Source organism: Tamandua tetradactyla, chromosome 3, assembly GCF_023851605.1.
Source record: "Tamandua tetradactyla isolate mTamTet1 chromosome 3, mTamTet1.pri, whole genome shotgun sequence".
Classification (NCBI taxonomy): Eukaryota; Metazoa; Chordata; class Mammalia; order Pilosa; family Myrmecophagidae; genus Tamandua; species Tamandua tetradactyla.
Genome location: NC_135329.1, coordinates 69,984,022 through 70,005,272, shown reverse-complemented (window position 1 = coordinate 70,005,272; position 21,251 = coordinate 69,984,022). Strand labels below are relative to the sequence as shown.

General features: G+C 43.1%; 1 protein-coding gene across 3 annotated transcripts in view; it reads right to left on the bottom strand.

Moving 5' to 3' along the window:
- Positions 1-16,874: 16,874 nt before the first annotated feature.
- Positions 16,875-21,251, bottom strand: part of DDX1 (DEAD-box helicase 1) — a 53,011-nt gene continuing 48,634 nt past the window's right edge. For all 3 annotated transcript variants that reach the window (XM_077153240.1, XM_077153241.1, XM_077153243.1), the window contains 7 exons: positions 20,739-20,830; positions 19,389-19,461; positions 19,189-19,261; positions 19,050-19,092; positions 18,188-18,283; positions 17,884-18,004; positions 16,875-17,209 (listed from right to left, as the gene is read on the bottom strand). In XM_077153240.1, coding sequence (XP_077009355.1) covers positions 17,079-17,209; positions 17,884-18,004; positions 18,188-18,283; positions 19,050-19,092; positions 19,189-19,261; positions 19,389-19,461; positions 20,739-20,830 — 629 coding nt within the window. In that variant the 3' untranslated portion in view covers positions 16,875-17,078. The remainder of the gene's footprint in view (positions 17,210-17,883; positions 18,005-18,187; positions 18,284-19,049; positions 19,093-19,188; positions 19,262-19,388; positions 19,462-20,738; positions 20,831-21,251) is intronic.

Below are 21,251 nucleotides of genomic sequence, written 5' to 3'. Positions count from 1 at the left end.
CCCAAGGTCCGAAGCCCAGGCCTGGAACTTGCCAGCCACCTAACCCAGGGTGTGTCAGGGAACTGCTCTGAGCCCCCTTCTCCCTATTTGTAAAGTGGAGGTGATAGGACCTGCTTTAAAGAGATTTGGGATAGTAAAAATAGCTAATGAGCCTGGAGTTCATGGTTTATGGTTGGCACGCAATAAAATGTACCTAGAGTTTCTTATTTAGTCGGAAAACCTGGCCCATGACACCTGCGGCGTCCTGGAGAGGACGTCGGTCAGCACTTAATTCAAGTTGCCCTCCGGACCTGAAGCGAGGCTTCCGGGGGCTTTTCCACGTGGCAAGCCAGTGATGCCAACATGGAGGGTCTCAGCAGCCGGCGAGCCCAGGGCAGGGGCTGAGGGCAGGGTTCGAGCGGGGGGCCGGGGACCTGAGCTCCGCTGCTGGCTCTGCCTCCCACCTGCTGTGCCCCTCAGCCTCGTCGGCCCCCACCTCTTGCAGGAAGGTGGGTGAGGAAGGGGTGGGAGGCGAGGCTGAAGAGAAGCCCGCCATGCCTGGAGCATGTAAATCACTGCATGATGCCCAAGAGATTTAGGGGAGCGGCAAGAGCATGTCACTGAGGAAGGCTGGGGAGTGGGCCGGGGGTGCCGTCTGGGAAGTCAGATACCAGAGCGCGCCAGGCCTGAGCACAGAGACTCCTCGTTCGCTCACACCAGGTCAATGCCATCTGCAGGCCTGGCCCGGCCTCAGCTCACTGAACCAGAGCCCCCTTCTGGCCCCCCAGTCTGGTGTTCCAGCTTTTTGTGCTTTCCTGTGGGTGGCTGATGTCCCTGGCCTTGTCCCTTCTGCCTGGAGCACCCTTGGAGATGAGAAAACGGAGGGAAAGACCATGTGCCTCCTTTCGGGCTCAGTGAAGGGCTAAGCACAGTGGGTACTGGGTGGCTGAGCAGGCCACGGAGGGAGTGTGCAGCTGAGCTGGGGGAGACAGGGCTGCAAATAGAAGGAAGGGAGGCAGTACAAGAGAGGGCAGAGCCTGCAACGCACCCGAGAGCAAGGAGGCGACCTCGGCCTCGGGGGGCAGGAGGGGCACAGGCCACAGTTCCTGGCACTTCCTACTTCCCGTCTCTCTGCTGAGGCCGCAGCTGTGGCCCTGCTCACAGCACATCCCAATTCTCAGGGCCAGCCAACTGCCAGCACCTCCTCGACAGAGGGGCACTGGACTGCAAAGTCAGACGATCCTTCATGAGTGGACAACACAGGGCACTGGGGCAGAGGACCGGAGCTGCTGCGTGGAGGCAAAACAGGTGAGCCACCGATTCGGGGTCTGGAAACCAAGTATTGCCCAAGAAGAAAGAAAGAAAAAAAAAAAGCAGCAGTTGAGCTTCTCCCAAGGCTGGACACTCACCAACCCTCAGAGCAGCCGAGACCACGTCCACAGAAGGCAATGTCCACTCGGGGCAGGGGCTTCCTGCTTCCGTCCCGACCGGCCGCCCCACCCCGCTCCCTGGCTGGCCCTGGGTCCATCTTGGATAGTCCTGAGCACACGTGGGGCCAAGCGAGCAGGTCATGGGCCCTGGCAGGCGAGTGGGAGGAGAGTGGGAAGGGCACCTCAGGCCTGGGACAGGGCCACAGGGCCCATTTCTGAGGGACGTCGGGGGGGCAGAGTCCCATGTGTTTAGCCCCAAGGACAGCTGGGGGCAGCGCAGGGATGCAGGAACCCGTCTCGGCATGACCTGACCTTAATCTGTGGTGGTCCGAGCTGGACCAGCAGTGGCGACCCCCTGGAGAGGCTTCCCATCCCCGCAGTAGGCAACGGGATGCCCAGTGCCTCAGGCAGGCAGGAGAGGCTGGGCCTGCGTGGGGTGGGGTGACCACGCTGCCCCTCCTTCGTCCTTGAGGCCCTGTCGTTGCGAGGATCCTCCAGCTGTGAAAGTCTCGATTCCAGTGTACGCTGGACCCATCTGGATAGGGGGAGGCGACAGTGGTGGGTTCTCACTCAGCAAAATGGATCTGCTCATTTGTTGAATGCTTTGGGCCGCCGTCACCGTGGAAACACGCCCTCTGACCACACCTGCCCAGGTCCTGGGTCCTCTGCAAGAGGAAGCATTTTCTCAGGGTCCTCGCCAGGCACCGTGTTCCTGGTCTGAGGGCACCCCGGGACAGGCCCTGGGCCTGGCACTGCATGGGGGCCAGTGGCAGAGCCGTTGGTGTTGGCCAGAGACAACCGTGCCTGGCCTGCAGGGCCCCAGGTGGGCCCTCCTCAGGGCAGGAGGGAGCCAGGTGCCCCCAGAAGACAGGGCCACCCAGGAATGTTAACAAGGGCTGCCGGCAGGCAGGACCACTGCAGTGGCTGTCGGCCCTCTGCCACCAGCCTCGTCTCTCCTCCGAGGGTGCTCGGCATTCCCCCAAAAGACACCTCCCCACACCTACCCTGAGTCACAGGGAGCTGCACCCAGGGCACAGCGTCCCTCCAGGGAAGGACTGTGTGTCCCCCGGGGGGAGCAGCTGAGCCACAAGCATGGCGGCGGGAAGCTACATGACCTCTGCTGCCTGTCCCTGCCGACATCCAAGCCCTTCTCTGCGGACAGTGGTTCTCAGCTTTGAATTTAGGGAATTGAGACCCAAAACATGATATGTGGTTTGGCTTCAGGTCTTCAATGGACCAAACTCATAAGAGACAAGAGGTGCCCTAGGTGGGTAGCATAAAGCTTTTCAGAAAATTTCGTTCAGTGAACAGGTGGGAAGCAGGTGGTGGCCAGGCCGCTTTCCCATTCTCCAGGTTCTAAAGCCCATTTCACTCACCTCATCAAGCAGAAGCCCACGGCGGAGGCCTCCGCAGCTCATTCCGCCTCCCAGGGCCACGTGGTCGTGCAGCCCTGCAGCACCGGCCATTCCTGATGGCAGCGTGGCTCCTCCTCCACCCGCCGTGCGGGAGCATGCCCTCATGCGGTCACCACCCACAGGTCCTGGGTGATACATGTGTCCTTGGTGGATGTACTCAGATTAGAGGTTCCGCTTAATTTGTCCCCAGGGAAAATTCCAAATCCTGAAGAATCCCATGTGTGGGATGAGTCACCCACGCAGGCTCAAATTGTCACTTGGTCCGAAGAGACTTGGTGCTTATTTAACAGCCTCTCTTCCCTCCAAACTGGGTCCTGCTTCTATCTTGCTCACCACCGTGTCTCCACCGTGTAACACATTTTTTAAAAGTCTGTACTCATCTCTCCAAACATATCAACCAGTTCCATTCCTCTAACCCCGTAATGTCAACACCCTTCCTTTCCAAAATGAAGAAGTTAAAATGGTCATTGCCCAGATATCCTTGAAGACTGATATCAAGTGAGAGGGAGGAGGTGTAACTGAGAAGTTAGGACTTAACAAATGATTATGACCACAGACTCATTGCATAGATATTTTCTTTTTAGTTTCTTTTTAGTTTCTAGTGTATCAGAATAGCCAGAAGGAAATACTGGAGACTGCTGAGCTGTGACCCAGCAGCCCTGATCTTTGAGAATGACTGCACAGCTATAGAAAAGAACGTCCACCGTGTTTGTGTAGGTCTGCCTCTAGAGGCTTATTCTGCCCACTGGACTGCGTTCTCAGCCCTAACGGCACTACACTGCCTTAGCTGACTCACCTTTACTGCATATCTTTAAAGTGGGTAGAATGCAATACTAGGGGTCAACAAGGGGAGTGGGGATGAGGGGTATGGGATGTTTGGGATTTTCTTTTTATTTCTTTTTCTGGAGTAATGCAAATGTTCCAGGATTGATCATGGTGATGAATGTACAACCATGCAATGATACTGTAAACCATTGACTGTATGCTTTGGATGGATTGTATGAATATATCTCAGTAAAATTACATTTGGAGAAAAAAAAAGAAAGCCTGTTCTGAACGACTGAATGAATGGTAGGACCTTTAATGACACATATGAGTTTGAATTTTAGGAGGCCACATAAGCATGGGGGGCCATTCATCTCACTGATTCTTAGAAACACACCTGGGGACAGCCAGGTGAAGGCAGAGGTCCAGGATGTGAAAACATGACGGCGTGTCGGCTGTGCTGGTCCTCATGACTGCTTCTCAGCTGGACACCACCCTCAGCCCCACCCCAACCTCTGAGCACTGTGCTCAAAACGAACCTCAGAAAGGAGGTGAAGTGTCATCGTGCACACTCCAAAGGGTGTCGAGTGCTGCACATTGCTCTTGAAAAGGCAGACGAACTTCACTTTTCCCATCTCTTCTCTGACTCTCTGGAGTTGAAACAAATTTGTGGGTACACCCCTGCACTCAGGGAAATGGTTTCCAGCAGGCTGAGGACAGAGTCATCATTTACCCACTCAAGGATGGTGCACTGAGCATGCAACCGGGCACTGGCTGACTGTGGTCACCCTGGAGGATAGCTCAGCTCTGTCCAGCCAGGCCAGCCCTATGCCACCAAGCCAGGGACAGAATGGGATCCTGCTGTGGGATGCTGGGAGGTGGCAGTGATTGGCAAAAAAGCAAATACTCTGCAGTCAAAGAAACCAGGGCTCAAATCACAACTTGACACTCACTAGCTGTGGATTACCTAGGCTCTTTAAAACACATTTGCATCAGCAAATGTCCACAATACCCTCATGTTTCTCAAGACCTGCCTGTTATGGATATTTGTTGTTTGACCTCTCAGTCTTCATAACCCTTTCTTCTAAATACAGCTTCCAAGTGTCCTTGGAGAAATGTCCCTCTTCCTTCCTCATCCCATTAGAACTGGATGGGCTGCCCTCCCAGCTCTAGGATGGAACTAGCATATACCCAGGCCTTGGTCAAAGGTTCCCCAAATCCCCAGCCACAGAGATTGGTCACAAGTAGGCAGATGATCCAAACTGTTCAAACTGTCCTAAGGCACTCTGGGTCCCGTGCAACAATAGCTGTTTTTACTGGACAGGGAGGCCCTGAGTCTGGAACTGTCAAAGGTCACTTATGTAGCCAAAGAAAGAAGCCAGTGCAAGACGGCAGCAGGGTCAAGGGATGGAGAGAAACTGAGTCCCACTGTGTCATGAGCACCCTCGGATTAAGTCCTGTCTGAGGCCACTTGCAGTCTTGGCATCTCACTTACAGAAGCCAATGCATAACGTATGTATGTGTGTACGTACATAGGTATGTATTGCTTAAGCCAGTTTAAATTCAATTTTATGTCACTAGCAATCTAAAGATTCCTAACTGATGCATATCAAAGTCTCTCACTTTCTTTCTATAGCATTTGAAGGAAGTAAGAATTGCTCTGAAGGTATTTCCAAGGATTTTTTTTTATTATGGTGCATAGTGGCATAGACGGCTAGGTCTATGCAACTGATGAGGTAAATCGACATTCCAATCTCAAAAGACAAACAACTACTTATCTGTCAGGACTCGCCACTGTCCTCTCTACCTAGAAGCCTTCCTTAGACCCTGGGGCTGGGCTTTGGGTTCTCTATGTTCCCTCAATCGTCACACTTGACTCTGCCTTGTCCTTCTCTGTCTGCTTGTCCATCACTCCACTGTGCCACTATGCACCCTGGAGAGCTCGTGCAGGAAAGGGCGTGGGGTATTGTCTGTGTTTGCCTGGCCCTCAGTCCAGGGCCTGGACAGGCAGTGAGGAAGCCTGAGATAAGGCATCACCACATTTTATAGTGCTATTTAGGGAAAGTAGTCATTTTTTTTTCCTAATTGCAAAATGAAATTTTGGATCTATACTCAGCATTTTGAAAAATGCAGGTGTGTCAGATATTCTGGTGGCATAACAGAGGAGGTATAGAAAAAGTTGATCAAGATACAAGTGCCACTTCATCATTTCACTGAAAAAATAGTTGAACTCTTTTACCATATAGAAATTGGAAGTGGTCCATTTTAAAGTTAAAATTAGGGGTGCAAGGGTAGTTCAGTGACAGACTTCTCTTGGCCAGCTGGGAGACCCGGGTTCAATTCCCAGCGCATGGACTTCAAAAAAGAAAAAAAAGTCCACAAATGGTGCTGCAATAATGGGATAGTCACATAGAAAAAGAATGAATTGTGACCTCCACCATAAAAGCATATAAAAAAGCAAAAAAAAGTTAGAATTAACTTATATTTCCTTGTCTTTAATTCAGGTCCCTTTACTCCCGTCCCCATCACTTCTTCCCCCGAAAGCAGGCGGGCAGCTCTGGGCAGTGGAGACGTTCCCATGTGAGTGTCAGAAGGCTGAGAGAAGGAGCAGGCCTTCCTCCCACTGAGCAGAAGTGAATGGCTGTGTCTCTAGCAAACTTTTCCTCCAGCTCACATTCCCCATGGGTGGTGAGGCAGAAAATTCATAAGAACAAAGCTCTTGCCCTAAAAAGATGGGGTGTTTTATTTCATTTTAGGGTCAGTTCCACATTTGGGGCTTCCAGTAGAGTCAGCTTTATATTAAAAAGGAGCTGCTGCATACCAATCAGGGAAAAAGAACCACACACATGGATGTGCACAGTACTCCCCCTTCCTCTAACATGTTTCCATGGGAAATGCACACACAAAAAGCAGGCCCTAAAGGTGCAGGGTGTGGCAGGAAAAGCACTGGGCTTGAGGGTCCAAGAAACTGGATTCCCACTTCTATTAGCTGTGACTCCTTGGACAACTTCTGACGGCCTCACTTACTCCTTCTGTAAAACGGGTAGATAGCCTGTGCCCTGCCTTCCTCATACAGTGATTGTGAGGCACTCTGTCGACTCCCCTGCCCCCCAGGCCACGTCTCCCCAGCCTGAACGTGTGGGAGCATTCTGGAAGAGTCCAGCTGGCGTCACCTTCTCCTGCAGCCATTCATACACACCAACATGCACTGGGGTTAGAGCCAACATTCTTTATCCTTCACTCCTCATGAAATGTCAGAAAGCTAGAGTCCCAGGAAGCCAGGTCAGGCTCCACTAGGGTGCTACTCCATCAGCCTTAGACAAGAGCTGGCACCTTGGGTTCTCTGGGATCAGTGTTTCCTTTGAGCAAGACCAGGCCCTCCCCACCAGGCATGGTAACCGGCGCCCAGGGCTTAGGACGCAAGAGAGGTAGACGTGCACCCCGGCGCCAGGTCAAGGTGATGGGGTGTCTCACTCCAGTCAGAAGCCCTGCCGCTCCCTGCTCCAGGGTAACAAATTCAGTCTCGGGGCTTGAGGTATAACATGGCTCTTATCTGGGCCAGATCCTTGAAGCTGAAGGGTTTATTTTTAAGGACAAGCAGTTTGTTGTTTTCAGCTTTTCTCATCAGAAATAGTGCAATTCAGCTCAATCTGCATTGGAAGCATAATTTATCATCCCACAGATGGCTGACTACAAGCGGGGAGGAGGTTGACGTTTCACTTGAGTCTCAGCGAGCATTCCCTGAGCTCCTGCGTGTGCCAGCAGAGCGAAGCTGGGCAGCCAGGTGAGTGGGGCGGGCTCCTGGGCCTGGAGACACTGATCTGGGTGGGCAGGCACATCTGGGCTTTGACAGCACACAGCCCCACTTTGGAATCCTGGCTCTACACTTACTATTGTAGTCACCTTGGGAAAATTACCCCACCTCTTTTCTAGCTGAACGTTTTGTCAATTTGATTGATTTTTCTTTTAAACCAACTCTTGGTTCTGTTGATTTTATTGTTTTTCTATTCCCTTTTCATTAACTTTCATTCTATTCTTCCTTCCTTCTGTCTGCTTTGGGTTTAGTCTGCTCTCTTTTTTTATCTAGTGTCTCAGATAGAAGGTTAGGTTACTGATTTGAGATCTTTCTTCCTTTTCAATATAGGCATTTACTGCTATAAATTTCCCTCTAAGCACTCTTTTGCCTGCATCCCATTAAGTTTTGGCATGCTGTGTTTTAATTTTTGTTCATTTCAAAGTATTTTGTAATTTCCCTGGTGATTTCTTTGAACCATTGGTTATTTAGGGATGTGTTGTTTTTCCACATATTTGTGAGCTTCTTAAAGTTCTGTTATGGAATGCAAATTTTGCTCCACTGTGTTCTGAGAACATACTTTATATCATTTCAATCTTTTCATATGTATTGAGGTTTATTTTATGATCTAGCCTATGGTCTGTCCTGGAGAATGCTCCACATGCACTTGGGAAGAGTGCTATAGATGCCTGTTTGATTTTTTTATCCGTTATCAAAAGTGGGGTATTGACGTCTCCTATTGTTGTTGAACTGTTACCTCACTCCTTCGAACCTCTGCTTTGCAGAGGAGAGAATGCAAAGCCTTGCAGCGCAGTCTGCCACGCAGGGTCTCATAATCAATTTACAAAGCATAGGACAGTGGAGGCAAGGAACACTTCCCCTACAGTAACCAGGTAGTTCTGGACTAAGCCACTACACTTTTGGTTTCAGCATAATAAACCCATCTCAGAGAGATGGATGAGACTCAGTGCCTGCTTACTTTCGAGGCCTCGTTTTCAGGATTTGCAAATCTCCTGTCCAAAGATAAAAACTGTCTAATTCAAATTTCTCATCCTAATTTTGCTGATGCTTAAAATTCCTTCACAATAACTTCTTGTGATAATCCATCCATCTCTCCATCCTTCCAAATCAGCAAATGTTTACTAAGTCACCTTCTCTGAGGGTACTGAAACTGGACCTGCCCTACTGAGCAATAGACACTAATATATAAACAGGTAGATAAAATATAAGGAGAGGACTGCTACAAATTAAAGGAACAAGAAGCTTGGAGAACAAAGAAGGATGGGACCTGTCAGGTGGGGGAAAGAGGAGGCCAAGAAGCTTCCCAACAAATGTTAACAAAACTGAAACAATCCTCTCAGGTGGGAGGGGACCCAGGGGAGGGAAACAAGGCAAACAAGAGGATGTTACACAAAATGAGTCATCCAGTCTCAAATAACCAAGAATTGCAAAGGCAGAAAGTTCTTGGCTTGAAATTTTGCCAACTCCAAAGCTGCAAAAATAACCATGATGAACACACATATTTCTGCACAAGTGTTGGTCCACTAGAACCCTGAAATCTCAGCCTCATGAAATTGGAACTTCAGACTCCAGATGCTCAGGACACTTAGGGTTTGGTCAAGGTTTCCCTGAAGGAGCTTAAAGTTGTCTTTTCCCACTGAAAGTACCCCTGGTCTTCCACCCTGTCCTAGCTAGATGAGACCATGGAATAACAATTCCTGCCCTGAGGTTATGGAATGCAAATTACTACCTGAGGTTAGTAGTCACTAGGGGATTTTCTGTTTTGGATCTCAATCTGCACAGAAGAATTTTTGTTTCTGTCAGATAAGTTGATAGACCCTTTCCATAGCACCAAAAAATAAGTCGATCAATAAAATTTGTTATATACCCACTACAAGGAAAGAAATAGGAAGTGTAGCCCAGAAACCCTTCACTGGAAGAGGCATTGATCCACCTGGAAACTTAGAGAGGGAAAAAAAGAATATGAAATAGCTTTAAAAAATGAAAGGGCTACATTGTGAAGCACAAGGGTAAGTCAACATGTGTGTGCTGGGAGGCTCCCCGGAGGCAGAGCTGTCGAGCAGAAGGCATGGACCCTGGGCCCAACAGACTCAACTGCAAGACTTTGACTTGACCTCTCTGGGCTTCAGCTCCCTCATCTGCAAGGTCCACACACAATCGCTGCAGCAAGAACCAACAGGATGCAGTCGGAAGTGCCGGCCGCATGACAGTCATGTGACCTTACATAGGTCTCCAGCCTCCTGGTGCCTGGGCCTCCTCGTGTGTGAACAAGGACATGAGGAGGACCTAGCTCCCAGCTGGCTCTGATGGGCGAACTCTTGGAAAGATGCCTGGCACACAGCGGGGAGTTAATAAGGGTTAGCTACTGCTGCTGCCTGTGGCGAGCTGAGGCTCACTGGCTTGAGGAGTCAGAGAAGTGGGACCAAGTCTTAGAGAACATGAAGTGCCTGAGTCAGTCTGGACTTCATTAAGGCAATAAGGGCCCACTGCAGATTCTTGGATGGGGGTGGACATGAATTAATTATACATTTAAAATGGTGGATGCTAAATGAATTCTTGCCGTAGCTTTAGATTATACCTTAAGAGACTGATCTTGAATACTGGCTTAAGCGTCCACCTGCTCCCATCCCCAAGACGGTATTCTTTGGAAAAAAGTAGAAAACACAGGACAGATCCCACCTGGTCAACTTCCCAGATATCTCTCAGTTAAAAGCTGCATGAATTCATGTGGCCAGCAGGGAGGCCCTGGGAGAATGTCCCTGGGGATGCCCGATCATCCCGGCTGTTCTGAAGTGAGCCAGCTCATTGTCTAAGCCCACACTTCCTGCCCTCACCCCCATACATACTCACACAGAGGCAGGCAATGTCGACTGGGGACCATTCCACAAATCTCTAACATGCTTTCAAAGGGCAATGCCATAATTCCCTGGATCAGCTGTCAGTGGCAGGAAGACTAGTGGGCGTCAGTGATTTGTTAACATGATAATCCACCCCGTATCATTCAGATTTGGGCTTTGAGAGACAGGCAGAATCAAAGGAAATGACTGAAAAAAAAGCATTCTTAGTTCTGGAGATGTTAATGAGAATGGCAATTAGCATAAAGAGCAAATTTTACATGTGTGGAAGTTCTTTGTACAAATTCCCAAATGCCGGGTCCACGAGAAAGCTGGGTGGTGGTCTTTAAGTGCTGTGGGGCAGGCATGTAGGGCCAGCTCATTAAAAAAAAAGTCCTAAGGCATATTTCTTGGCCTTCAGGATCCAGGAAAAAAGAACCAGAGCCTCTGACAGACGCACTGGGAAATAATTTCTTTGAATCCGTGATGTGACTAAGAGAAAAAAAGGAAGTCAGGTAATCCTTAACTGACCCCCAGCGGTCAAGTGACACCAGCACAAGTGTTGCACTGTCTGTAGGTTTTCACAATGTGACATTAGCGCCACCTGGTGTGCTCAACTGGGAAACGATAAACCACAAAGCTGGCATGGGTGGGCCTATTGCATCTGTTATTTGTAGCAAAGTATTGCCTTGGTACTGGATTATGAGCCAGCCACAGTAGGAAAATAAATAATAAAATTTAAGGATGGAAGCATATGATGGAATTTGTACTATAGCAATAGAACATCAACATTTTAAGTGATTTAGTTTTTAACAGTATGTGTATAATCCAATGTCTCCAGACCCTAGCCTCTAAGAACCAAGCAAAATACCCCGAGCTTCCAGCCTGGGTGACTGAAGATTCATCGATTCCTTTCCAAATAGATACAAGAACTCTTGGGAGTGCTTACTAACCCTGACCGTCACCAAGTCTGGTTGTCACTCTTCTGACATTTGTAGTTTAGACCCGTTTTAGGAAGCTTTCTTGTCTCCCCTGCAAATATGTCACATTTTCCGGACTCCAACACCACTTTGTCCAAGCACAGAGAGAGCCCGCCGTTTAATACCTAAGCCATTCTAATAGACCTAGTTGCTAAGCTAGGTAGCAAACATTGTAGAAAAAGAAGACTAAAAGTCATCATCAGACTGTTTCATCTCAACTGGCCCCATCCCTAAAAGCCGTCTCTCCAGACTCCAACCTTGATCTTACTAATTCCCACTCTAATCAGGGTTTTAAGTCTCAGATTCCCGAGACCTTAACGAGCACACACACAGAAACACAGACACACACACAAAACTGAAAAGTCCATAACATCTAATCATGACCCCAGAGAGTTGTATTCTCTGGTTGCCTCTTCAAAGTCCTACTCTGACGGGAACAAACATCTGTCCTTTGATTGGGATTTGATTTAAGGAAACACTTAACAGCCAACCAGAGACTTTTCTGGTATACGAGGCGATATAAAATATCGGGTTGACCCAATAACTTCCAGAGGCCTATAAATTGCAATCTTTTAAATATAAACAAAGTGGAAATGTCTAAAACAAAAAAAAAATAGATAGACCAAATAGTTTTTTAAAAACTAAAGCATCCTTGAAAGATGTCTAAATCCCCAGTGACTGTTTTTAAGGAAACTAAACTCAGCTAGCTAAAAAATTTATTTAAAAAATAATCTTATTAGTTTATACATCTATGTATCCATCCTTAAAAATGACATATGATGCACTTATCAACGTCCCCCTGCAATAACCTCTGCTGCATAGTGTTCTAGCAAGGGTTCCAGCTTCAGCCTCAACTGTATTTAAACTTAAGACATCCATTGGGTTGGCTGGGCACATGAAGAGGACACACATGGACTTGAGACAGGACCAAGAACCTGTCAGGCTCCATCGGCAATCACAGCAGCATATTAGATCTCCTGGGGCACCCAGCCCCTACCCAGAACATTTAGGTCCGAACATCTGCAGGTGAGGCTCAGGCACTAATATTTCCTGTTAAAGCTCCATAGGCGAGCCTACTGTACAGCCAGGGTTGAGAACCAAGGCGGGAAATCTTCGATACAAAAGCAGTGGACCAGCCCTGTGGAAGGGACCAGTGGTTCTAGGACAACATACATATGCCCTCAGACCTTTTGAGTCCTCTTGCCTAAATCTTAGAGTAAACCATGACAGTGAGAATTAAAGCTAGAAAAGCCTCTTCTCTATTTTCCCAAATGGTGCACGGAGGACCCTCTGCATTGTAATCACTGAGGAATTTACTAAAATGCAGACTCTTGGATTCCAACATGGGCCCAAGGCTATCTGCACTGACTTGGCTAATGAGAAGTCAGTACTTACTAGAATTAAACCCAGGCTCCCCTGACTGATAGTTCTTTCAAATTCCCCATACTTTCGATCACTAAGAATGGAATCCCTATCAGGAAAAACTAGAACTTTAGATGATTTTAAATGAAGGTAACTATTTTAAGCAACAGAACAGAAACAGTAAAAGTTCCCCTTCCACTCCTCTCACCAAAAGAATTTTTATCAACTACTTTGGAGAAGTAATGTAGTATCCCTCCCTTTTCTTCCTGTTCCACAATACTTTTCCCTTCTGACAAAAATTCCTTTTCCCCCTATAAAGTCATTTGAAATAAATTCCTGGGAATATTTTAGAAATTATCATCTTTAAGGAAATGATAAAGTTATTGAAAAGTTTCCCAGATCTCATTTACATTTATTTACCTATGTTATATTTCTATGACATTATTAGTCATAGAAATATGACTTAATGCTTTTGCCCATGTAGAACTGACTGGGAATCAACTTTTTTTTTTTTTAAATCTGGGCAGTTCTGAAACTGCAACCAACCTTATCTAAAACCATCCATAATATAATATGATGGCAAAGGGGGACAGAGGTGGGATGGAAAAGTTAACATCTAAGATGTTAAAGATATACGATCACTTCTCGTCAGCACTAATTCACATATAGTAAGAAGAAACTATAGGAAACAAACAAAAAGCAACAGTTATACTTGTCTTTAAAATATATTAAAGAATTCTTCCTATATTGCCAGTGTAAATGTCAACCTGTAAAAGAAGGAAATCTAGTGATGCTGACCTTTAAAAGTGTCCATCCTCTTTAATTCAGTAAATGATTGAGAAATCAGTCTGATAGAGAACAAAGATGCTCACTGCAGCATTACATGTAATACAGAAAAGGTAAATGGTCTAAATACTATGGGCATGAGCATCTCCCAACTACTGGACCACATGCTGAATGCTTAGCATAATCCTGAACGGTGTGAATTATTTCCACCATTTCTATAAATAGAAACTAGAGATATTAAGACTCTTGTCTTCAGTTATACTTCAAGTATGGGTTAAAGATGGAATTTGAATCCAGGCCTAACTTGTCTGAAATTCACATTCCGTTCAGTTGCCCTCAATGTTCACAAGCAGTAAGACTGCAATGGTTAGATAAATCATATTAAACTCAATATTAATGCAGCCATTAAAGTATTTACCACTTATATTAAATGAAGATACAAAATTGAATATATAGAAGGGTCTAAACTACATAACTAGTGCCTGCCTGCCCATGCAAATAAACTACATACCCAAAAATTTACACACAAAAAGTAAACCACAACATTAGCAGTGGCTGTCTCTGGGAGTGGGACAGTAACAAGTAGAGGGAAAATTTCTCTAATCCAAAGTCCCCCAATTTTTGTTTATAATAGGAAAAGGTACATTATGAATGAGATACAGAAGGGTACTGGCAATATTATAACCAAGGCAACTAGTTAGAGTCCTTTAGATTCCAGTTTTGTTAAGGCAAAGAGAGCATCTGACCTTTTTATTTGGTTTCTTATGCTTTTACAAATGAGTCTGTCCGAGTAAGGGGTTCAGAGTATCTTCCACATTAGCAACATAGTGACTACAAAACCTGAGTTAAAGCAGCTCACTTGAATTCATTAAAATTGGAAACTAAAGAAAAAAGTAAAAAAATCCGCAAATGCAAAACTACTGCAGTCACTATGCATGAAATGTATAATTCTAGCAATCAAAGTTTGAAGTTGGCTTCAAAGAGAATGGTTAGTAAATTAAAGACTATTTTAGGTAAGGTGCTATGACTCGTGAAGACTTCAGGCCATGTCTATCATGTGCTGAAGCTGGGGAAAGGCATGGATTTCCACTTGGTGAGGGGGAACCAACACAGGAACTACAGCCATGAGATCAGTGAATACCCTGAAAACTTCTCACCCTATAAAGGACAAAGCTATGAGTCAGAAATACAACCATTTGATGGTTGCTCTTTAACATTTTCTGGACTTGTGCTTCCTATTGGTTGGGGTGGAGGCTAAACTTCTAGAACAGAGGCCTAAACACACAGAGTGGAGAAGCATGGGTTTCTCTAACAGCGAACCCAAAGCAGGTGGGCAGCTCTTTCACAAGATCATCTAGCTCCTTTGCCATCCTCTAGGTATTGCACTTTCCTAACTGTGGCTCACTGACAATCCCACATCCACACTCTAGCCTGAGAGACAAGGGAAAAGGATAGGAAGGACGTAACCCAGCATCTTATCACTTCTGTTCACATCCCACTGACCAGAATCGAGTCTGCAGCTGGGCAATCCAGCACTACCTCAAATGCAGGAGGTTCAATTACCAAAGAATTGGGAAGATGGGTGGCAAACAGCATCTCTCAGGACTCAGTGATGTGATCTTCATCACACCGTAACAATTCTTCACACCTTTAGCATAATATAGAGTTCAAAGATTTGAATCTGGAAGCAGGGTGAAGAATTAAGGGAAGCACTAATGGTGATGGGGGAGAAAGGAAGGACAAGTCAGATCTCTCAGCAATCCCTTTGCTGATTTGGTCATGTGACTTCCTCTGTTGGAAACTCTGCCTCCTGGTATTTCCAGGTGGACAACCATTTAAAGAAGGGAAACTGAACAATCTCCTCCACAGTCACCCATCTTTACCCAGCACTCCTCTCCGGCCTACCCATTTGGACCTGAGAATCATCTTCCAAAAGTAGAAAAAACTACAACTAGTAAACCCAAGTTTTATTTCTGGTCTAACCAGAAGCCACGTGAACTTGTACTCCTGTGTGCCTTTTAAAACAAGGACATGAACAGGATGACCATGAAGATCCTTTCCAGCTCCAATATCCAAACAGTCTGAATCGGACTCTTTTCCAGGCTTTCATATCAATTAAGAATACATTTCTAAACTGTGTTCCAGAGGCATTGCTTCTTGAAGATGATTGTATAATGATACAGTTTTCACATTGTGACTGATTGTGAAAACCTCTGTCTAATGCCTGTTTTATATAGGATATGGACTAATGAGTAAAATACACAGAAAAAAAGAAATAATAGGGGAACAAAAGTTAAATTGGATAGATGGAAATACCAATTGTCAATGAGAGGGAGGGATAAGGGATATGGTATATATGAGTTTTTTCTTTTTTCTTTTTCTGGAGTGATGCAAATGTTCAAAAAAATTACCATGGTGATGAATACACAACTATGTGATGATATTGTGAGCCACAAACCATACACCATGTATGAAATGTTTGTATTAGCAATGTTTGCATATTAAGTAAAAACAAACAAAAAAACAAAACTCATTTCTAAAGCATCAGTTAATGTATTTGATTGCTATTGGCACCTTTCTTTGAGATTTGTTAAAAGCAAACCAAAGAAAGAGGTCTAGAGATAACGGAAAGAACTATATCCTCATAATCATTTATCTTAAGGAAACTAAAGAAAGAAAAAAAAATTTCCTCAAAGAAACCGCATTACAAAACAAGAGTCACAAGGCACAGAAGAACAACCAGTTGTATGTATTTAAATTTTCTGTTCTTCTAGTATTTTGGGCATAAGTCATTATTTAAGGAAATATATGCCAATAAACTGAGCTTAAGTTTGATTTTTTTAAGGACTTAGAGGAACAGCAGAATAGTTTTTATCTTTATAGGCATGTAAACTCTGTAAAGGTTTTTAAAAGAAAGGTCATCCTCAATGCAAATGTTCCAAGAAATGATCATGATGATGAATTTGCAACTATGTGATGATATTGTGAATTACTGATTATATACGTAGAACAGAATGATCAAAAATTACGAATGTTTGCGTTTGGTGTTTTTTTGGCATTTAAAAAAAATTAAAAATTAATAAGAAAAAAAATAAAAGAAAGGTCATCTTCAAAGATACAACTTCACTGTCACCATCACCAAAATCAGTCATCAATCCTTAGACATGGAACTTTTTCAAACTCACTAAAAAATCCAGGCTTCCAAACTAACCAGTCCTTCTACCTCAGGATCATCCAATTTCCTTTCATATTAGGACTCTCCTCCAGCTTCAATATATGAGGCTCTCACATACTTAGCATAATACAGAGTTATAACCAACTGAAGTTAGTCTCCATTTAGAAACATTCCCAAGGAAAAAGTCTATTCTTGGGATATTCGCTAGTGGTTCCAAAGCTGTTCTGCCAAGTTCATATACTCATGAACTCTACTTTATACACCCTTAGCATTCTTAAAAACAAACAAAACAAAAAATTCTCAAGATATGCTTAAAACAAAACACAAACCTACATGAAAATATAGTCATCAAATTTATTATTGTCATTAGGCTGCAATTTTATGAAGAATTCTTAAAACTAATCTTTCTTGACATGCAAGAGTTAGCATTAATAGCTTAAGTTACTATAAATACTGCTGCTTGGAAGCAGTACAACTGTTTTAGAGTTTTAAGACTAGAGACTTGTACTACATGAGTCTAATTTAGTGCATCTTAAAATCAGAAGGTTCTGAACAGCTGGTTAGGAAGGTAGCCAAGATGCAGGAAAGATGTCTGTGCCTCCTTTTCAAGGGCAGCCAATTCTTGAACCGTAGGTGCCAAAATATCCACATGGCCTTTATAATTTCCACCTGCATCACACACACAAATTACAAAGTAATGTAAATTATATGCTTGAAATAACATGTCAACAATACTTTGGCTCAATTATTTCAGTTTAAACACTGCTTCTAGAAATAATAATGTACTACTGGACAAGTTACTTCTAAAACTTTGAGCTTTAAAATGCTAAATCGATTATTTCAATATAAATGAAAGATCAGGCCTTACCAACAGCTGTCCCTATTCTTCTACCCATCCTTCACTACCCTCTCCTTAGCTGGAGACCACTAGTTTATCCTGAACCTTTAAAATGTCCAGAACAAGTTAGAGCAGTGCATTCCAGGCAGGGAAAAGAGTATGTGGAAGCCCCAGCTCATTTATCATTGCTCTGATTTTTCTTCTAAGCCTCTGCTCAAAATTACCATTATATCCTTCTTAAAAATTTCATAAAACATTCAACTATTCCTAAGACATTAAAACCTCAAAAAAAGTAGCTAAGCTGTTGCTCTGCATTCACATACACATCATGCAATAAAAATAACGTGAGACAGTATGGACCAAGTGCTCTAAGCGTAACAAGGAAGGACCAAGTAACAAACTAATAATACACACTTAAAATAAAATTGCATTGCTGTCTTCTTAATCTAAAGCTCAAAAGGCAAATTTGCTTTTAAAATAAAATTTTAAAAAATTAAAAGCTTACCACCAATAGCCCTTTTTTGACCATAGGTAACTTTCCCATCAAACTCATCCACTGGTACCTTTATATCTGGCTCAACCTGAGAAATGGTACAGTTCAGGTGTTCTTCTATCTCAGACAGCAACTAAGAAAGGGAGAGGAAATTAAAGTAGTTTCAAATAAAAATTTCACTTTCACAGAGTTGCATTTTAACAGCATTAAATAAAACCACGAAGGCTACAATAGTTAGTGTGGAAATAATTTCTTAATTAAGCAGTTACTTAACCAATTTTAACAGGCTTTTTGTCAGTCTTATCTAAAGTCTTACTTGCATCTCATTGTACCATATAGTACAGCCACCATCTTCCTTGAGTCTTGTGTTGTAACACCCCTTTCCACGGCTGCTACACACATGATACCAAACCTAAATGAAAGAAGGAAAAAATAAAGCATCTTATGGAGATGGAATCCTGTTACATATATCTTTATTCTAAACTTTTATTTTTTATCCTTAATGTAAAAGAAAAATAGATTACATATATGGTACATCATCCAATTACCCTTTATCTAGGAGTAAATAGGTCTTCTGAATGAGTTCTTTTTGAGAATAATATAAAAAATTATTTTTTCTAAAATCAGTGACACTTTTAGGAGGGGATTCTCAGATGAAACAAGGATAAGAAAGTAAATACTATAGAATGCCATATTAAAGGTTAGTACTAAAAATAAAGTGCATGCAATAAAATGGTTTAGTCCTCAAAAAAAAAAAAAAGGCAAACATCTTCTATAAAAGAATAATAAAGCAAACAAAGCAAATTTGACAATTGGTTAATTTGGGTAATGGATATATAAGAATTCTTTATTCTTTCAACTTTTCTCTGTATCTGTAATTATTCTATACAAGTAAGTATTACATATATCTTCTATACCACAATGCCAGAGATGATTTAAATAGTTTTTTGGTGGTAATGGTTACATTAAAGCTACTGGGAAAAACTGCATTTTACATTTTTTCTCTCTAAACTTCATCCTATGGAGAAAATCACTATAGAGAAAAAGAAGCCATAAACACTCATTTATATTCCATATGCAACTGAATTCAATTTAAATGGAAAAATCAAACTCTTTTATTTCTAACATCTAAAATCACAATATACACAGTGAATATAACAGAGCACTGAAAACATTACCTTCTCTTTTTCTGTTGCCACCAGGGAAATGGCCAGACCCATTCTGAAAGATTTTTAAATTCTTTATTAGACTTTACTTCTGAAGTATATAGCATTAAAATTGAAAAAAAGAAAATAGAAAAAAGAAATACAGTAGTACCTTTCAGCTCTTCCAACCCTGCCAATTCGATGTACATAGTTTTGTTTTTCATCAGGCAGAGTGACATTTATAACTGTAAATAAAAACAATTTTTAACAATTGACATTAGTTTCTAAATCCATAATATTTCAAATTTATTACATGGCTTTACTTAAGGTTCCATAAAATTGAAACTGCAGGCATAGAAAGATTCTTTTTACCATAAGGAACACCATGGATATCAATTCCTCTAGCAGCCACATCTGTGCAAATCAAGAATCTTACATCTCCTTTCTTAAGAGAAAAATGAGAAAGGAATTTGTTAGTACACATAGTAAAAATCTGACACAAATCCTATCCTTCCACTAAATGGGACCTCTAATAACCAACATGTTACTATTAGATTAGAGGTCCAGATACCCATAATTAACTGGACTGAGTACTGAATTTAATTTTAAGTTATGACCTGCTAAGAAATGTCTGTTAAGGTGAATAAATTGAATTCATTTTTGCTTTACTTTTTCTTACAACAAAAACATTTCTTAAATCATTCCTAACATTTGACTATACCTTTAGAAATCCTAACTGGTTACTAAAGAGAAGGACAGAATAAAACATAAAAACATAAACATTATCTTAATGCTTATAATAAACAAATTTGTAATACTAGGTATTTTACATTGAAGTTATGCCTTTTGTAACATAAGACAAAATACTAAAGAGGAGGAAACAGGGACTGAGCCCCTGGTAGTCACCAAAGAAATACAAATTAGCCTGCCAATGTCATTTATGCCCCGAGGAGCAAAGTTAGAAATTTAAGGGAGGGGAGAAGAGCATACTGACTTTGGCCTGGTATGACACTCATGATGATGAAATAGGGTGGCACACATGCTGAAATAGCCCATGAAGTGAGTTTGAACACTCATCAATTATACCCAGCATGGAAACATAATCCAAGGTCTCTTAAGTACTACTTCTTACCTTTTTTTCACAATGTAGGACCCAAAGAATATGGTATTTGCACTATACACTGTAAATTCCTTGTAAATCAATAAGACTGCTTGAAGACAGAGGCACTGGCCTTGAGCTCCAAATGGCTCACACCCTACCTACCTACACAGCTGGATATATAACTGTGCGCTAAAAGCACATAAGTGGAAAGGTCTGCCCCAAACATAAATGTCTCTTAACTTTACAAAACCATACTCTGATACCTGTTTTAAATTAGTCTACAAGTTTTCTATAAGTATTACGACAAAACCTGCAAAAGGGTTTAACTATCCAATGATGATACCCCTAAAAATTTAACTGAAGGAATTCAACGGAAACTTTCTTATATTGAAAATTTTTATTACAGTAATGTTATGAGGCTACAGAATGCATAATTTACCATTAGAATGTCAAAGAGACCTAATCCCTGCAACAATGAAAATATAGCAGTTAAGGTGGAAATATTTTGAAATTTCTAGGACACTTTAAAGTGCAAATTATTGCCTACTTTTAATCAGTTCGCTAGAATCAGTTCTATCCTCTTAAGTATTAAGGAAATGAAGCCTACTAAGCATGAGTACCTTAAATCTTTCCAAGTTTTGCTTCCTCTCATGAGGTTTTCTGTCACCATGAAGACAGACACATGAGTACTGGTGCCCTTTTTTATCAGGTCCTGGTGAAAAGCACATTGAACATTCACTTAAAAAACAACATGCCTAAGATTACATCAACAAGCCAGTGAAATTCAGACCACACTACTACCTCACAACTCTATGGAAATCTCTTGCCATAAACCATGGTTAACACAATTTTCATCATAGAAGAAACGTCATTAACATTGCGCAGGTTCGAATCTGTTGTACCCCAGAAAAGCCATGTCCTTTAATCCTCATTCAATATTGCTGAGTGGGAGCTTTTTGATTGTTTTCATGGAGATGTGACTCATCCAAATGTGGGTGATAACTTTGGATTAGATGGTTTCCATGGAGGTGCGTCTCCATCCCTTCAAGAGCGGGTTTGCTTACTGGAGCCCTTTAAGAGGGAACTTTTTTAGAAAAAGCTTTAGAGCCCATGCAGTCAGAGACCTTTGGAGA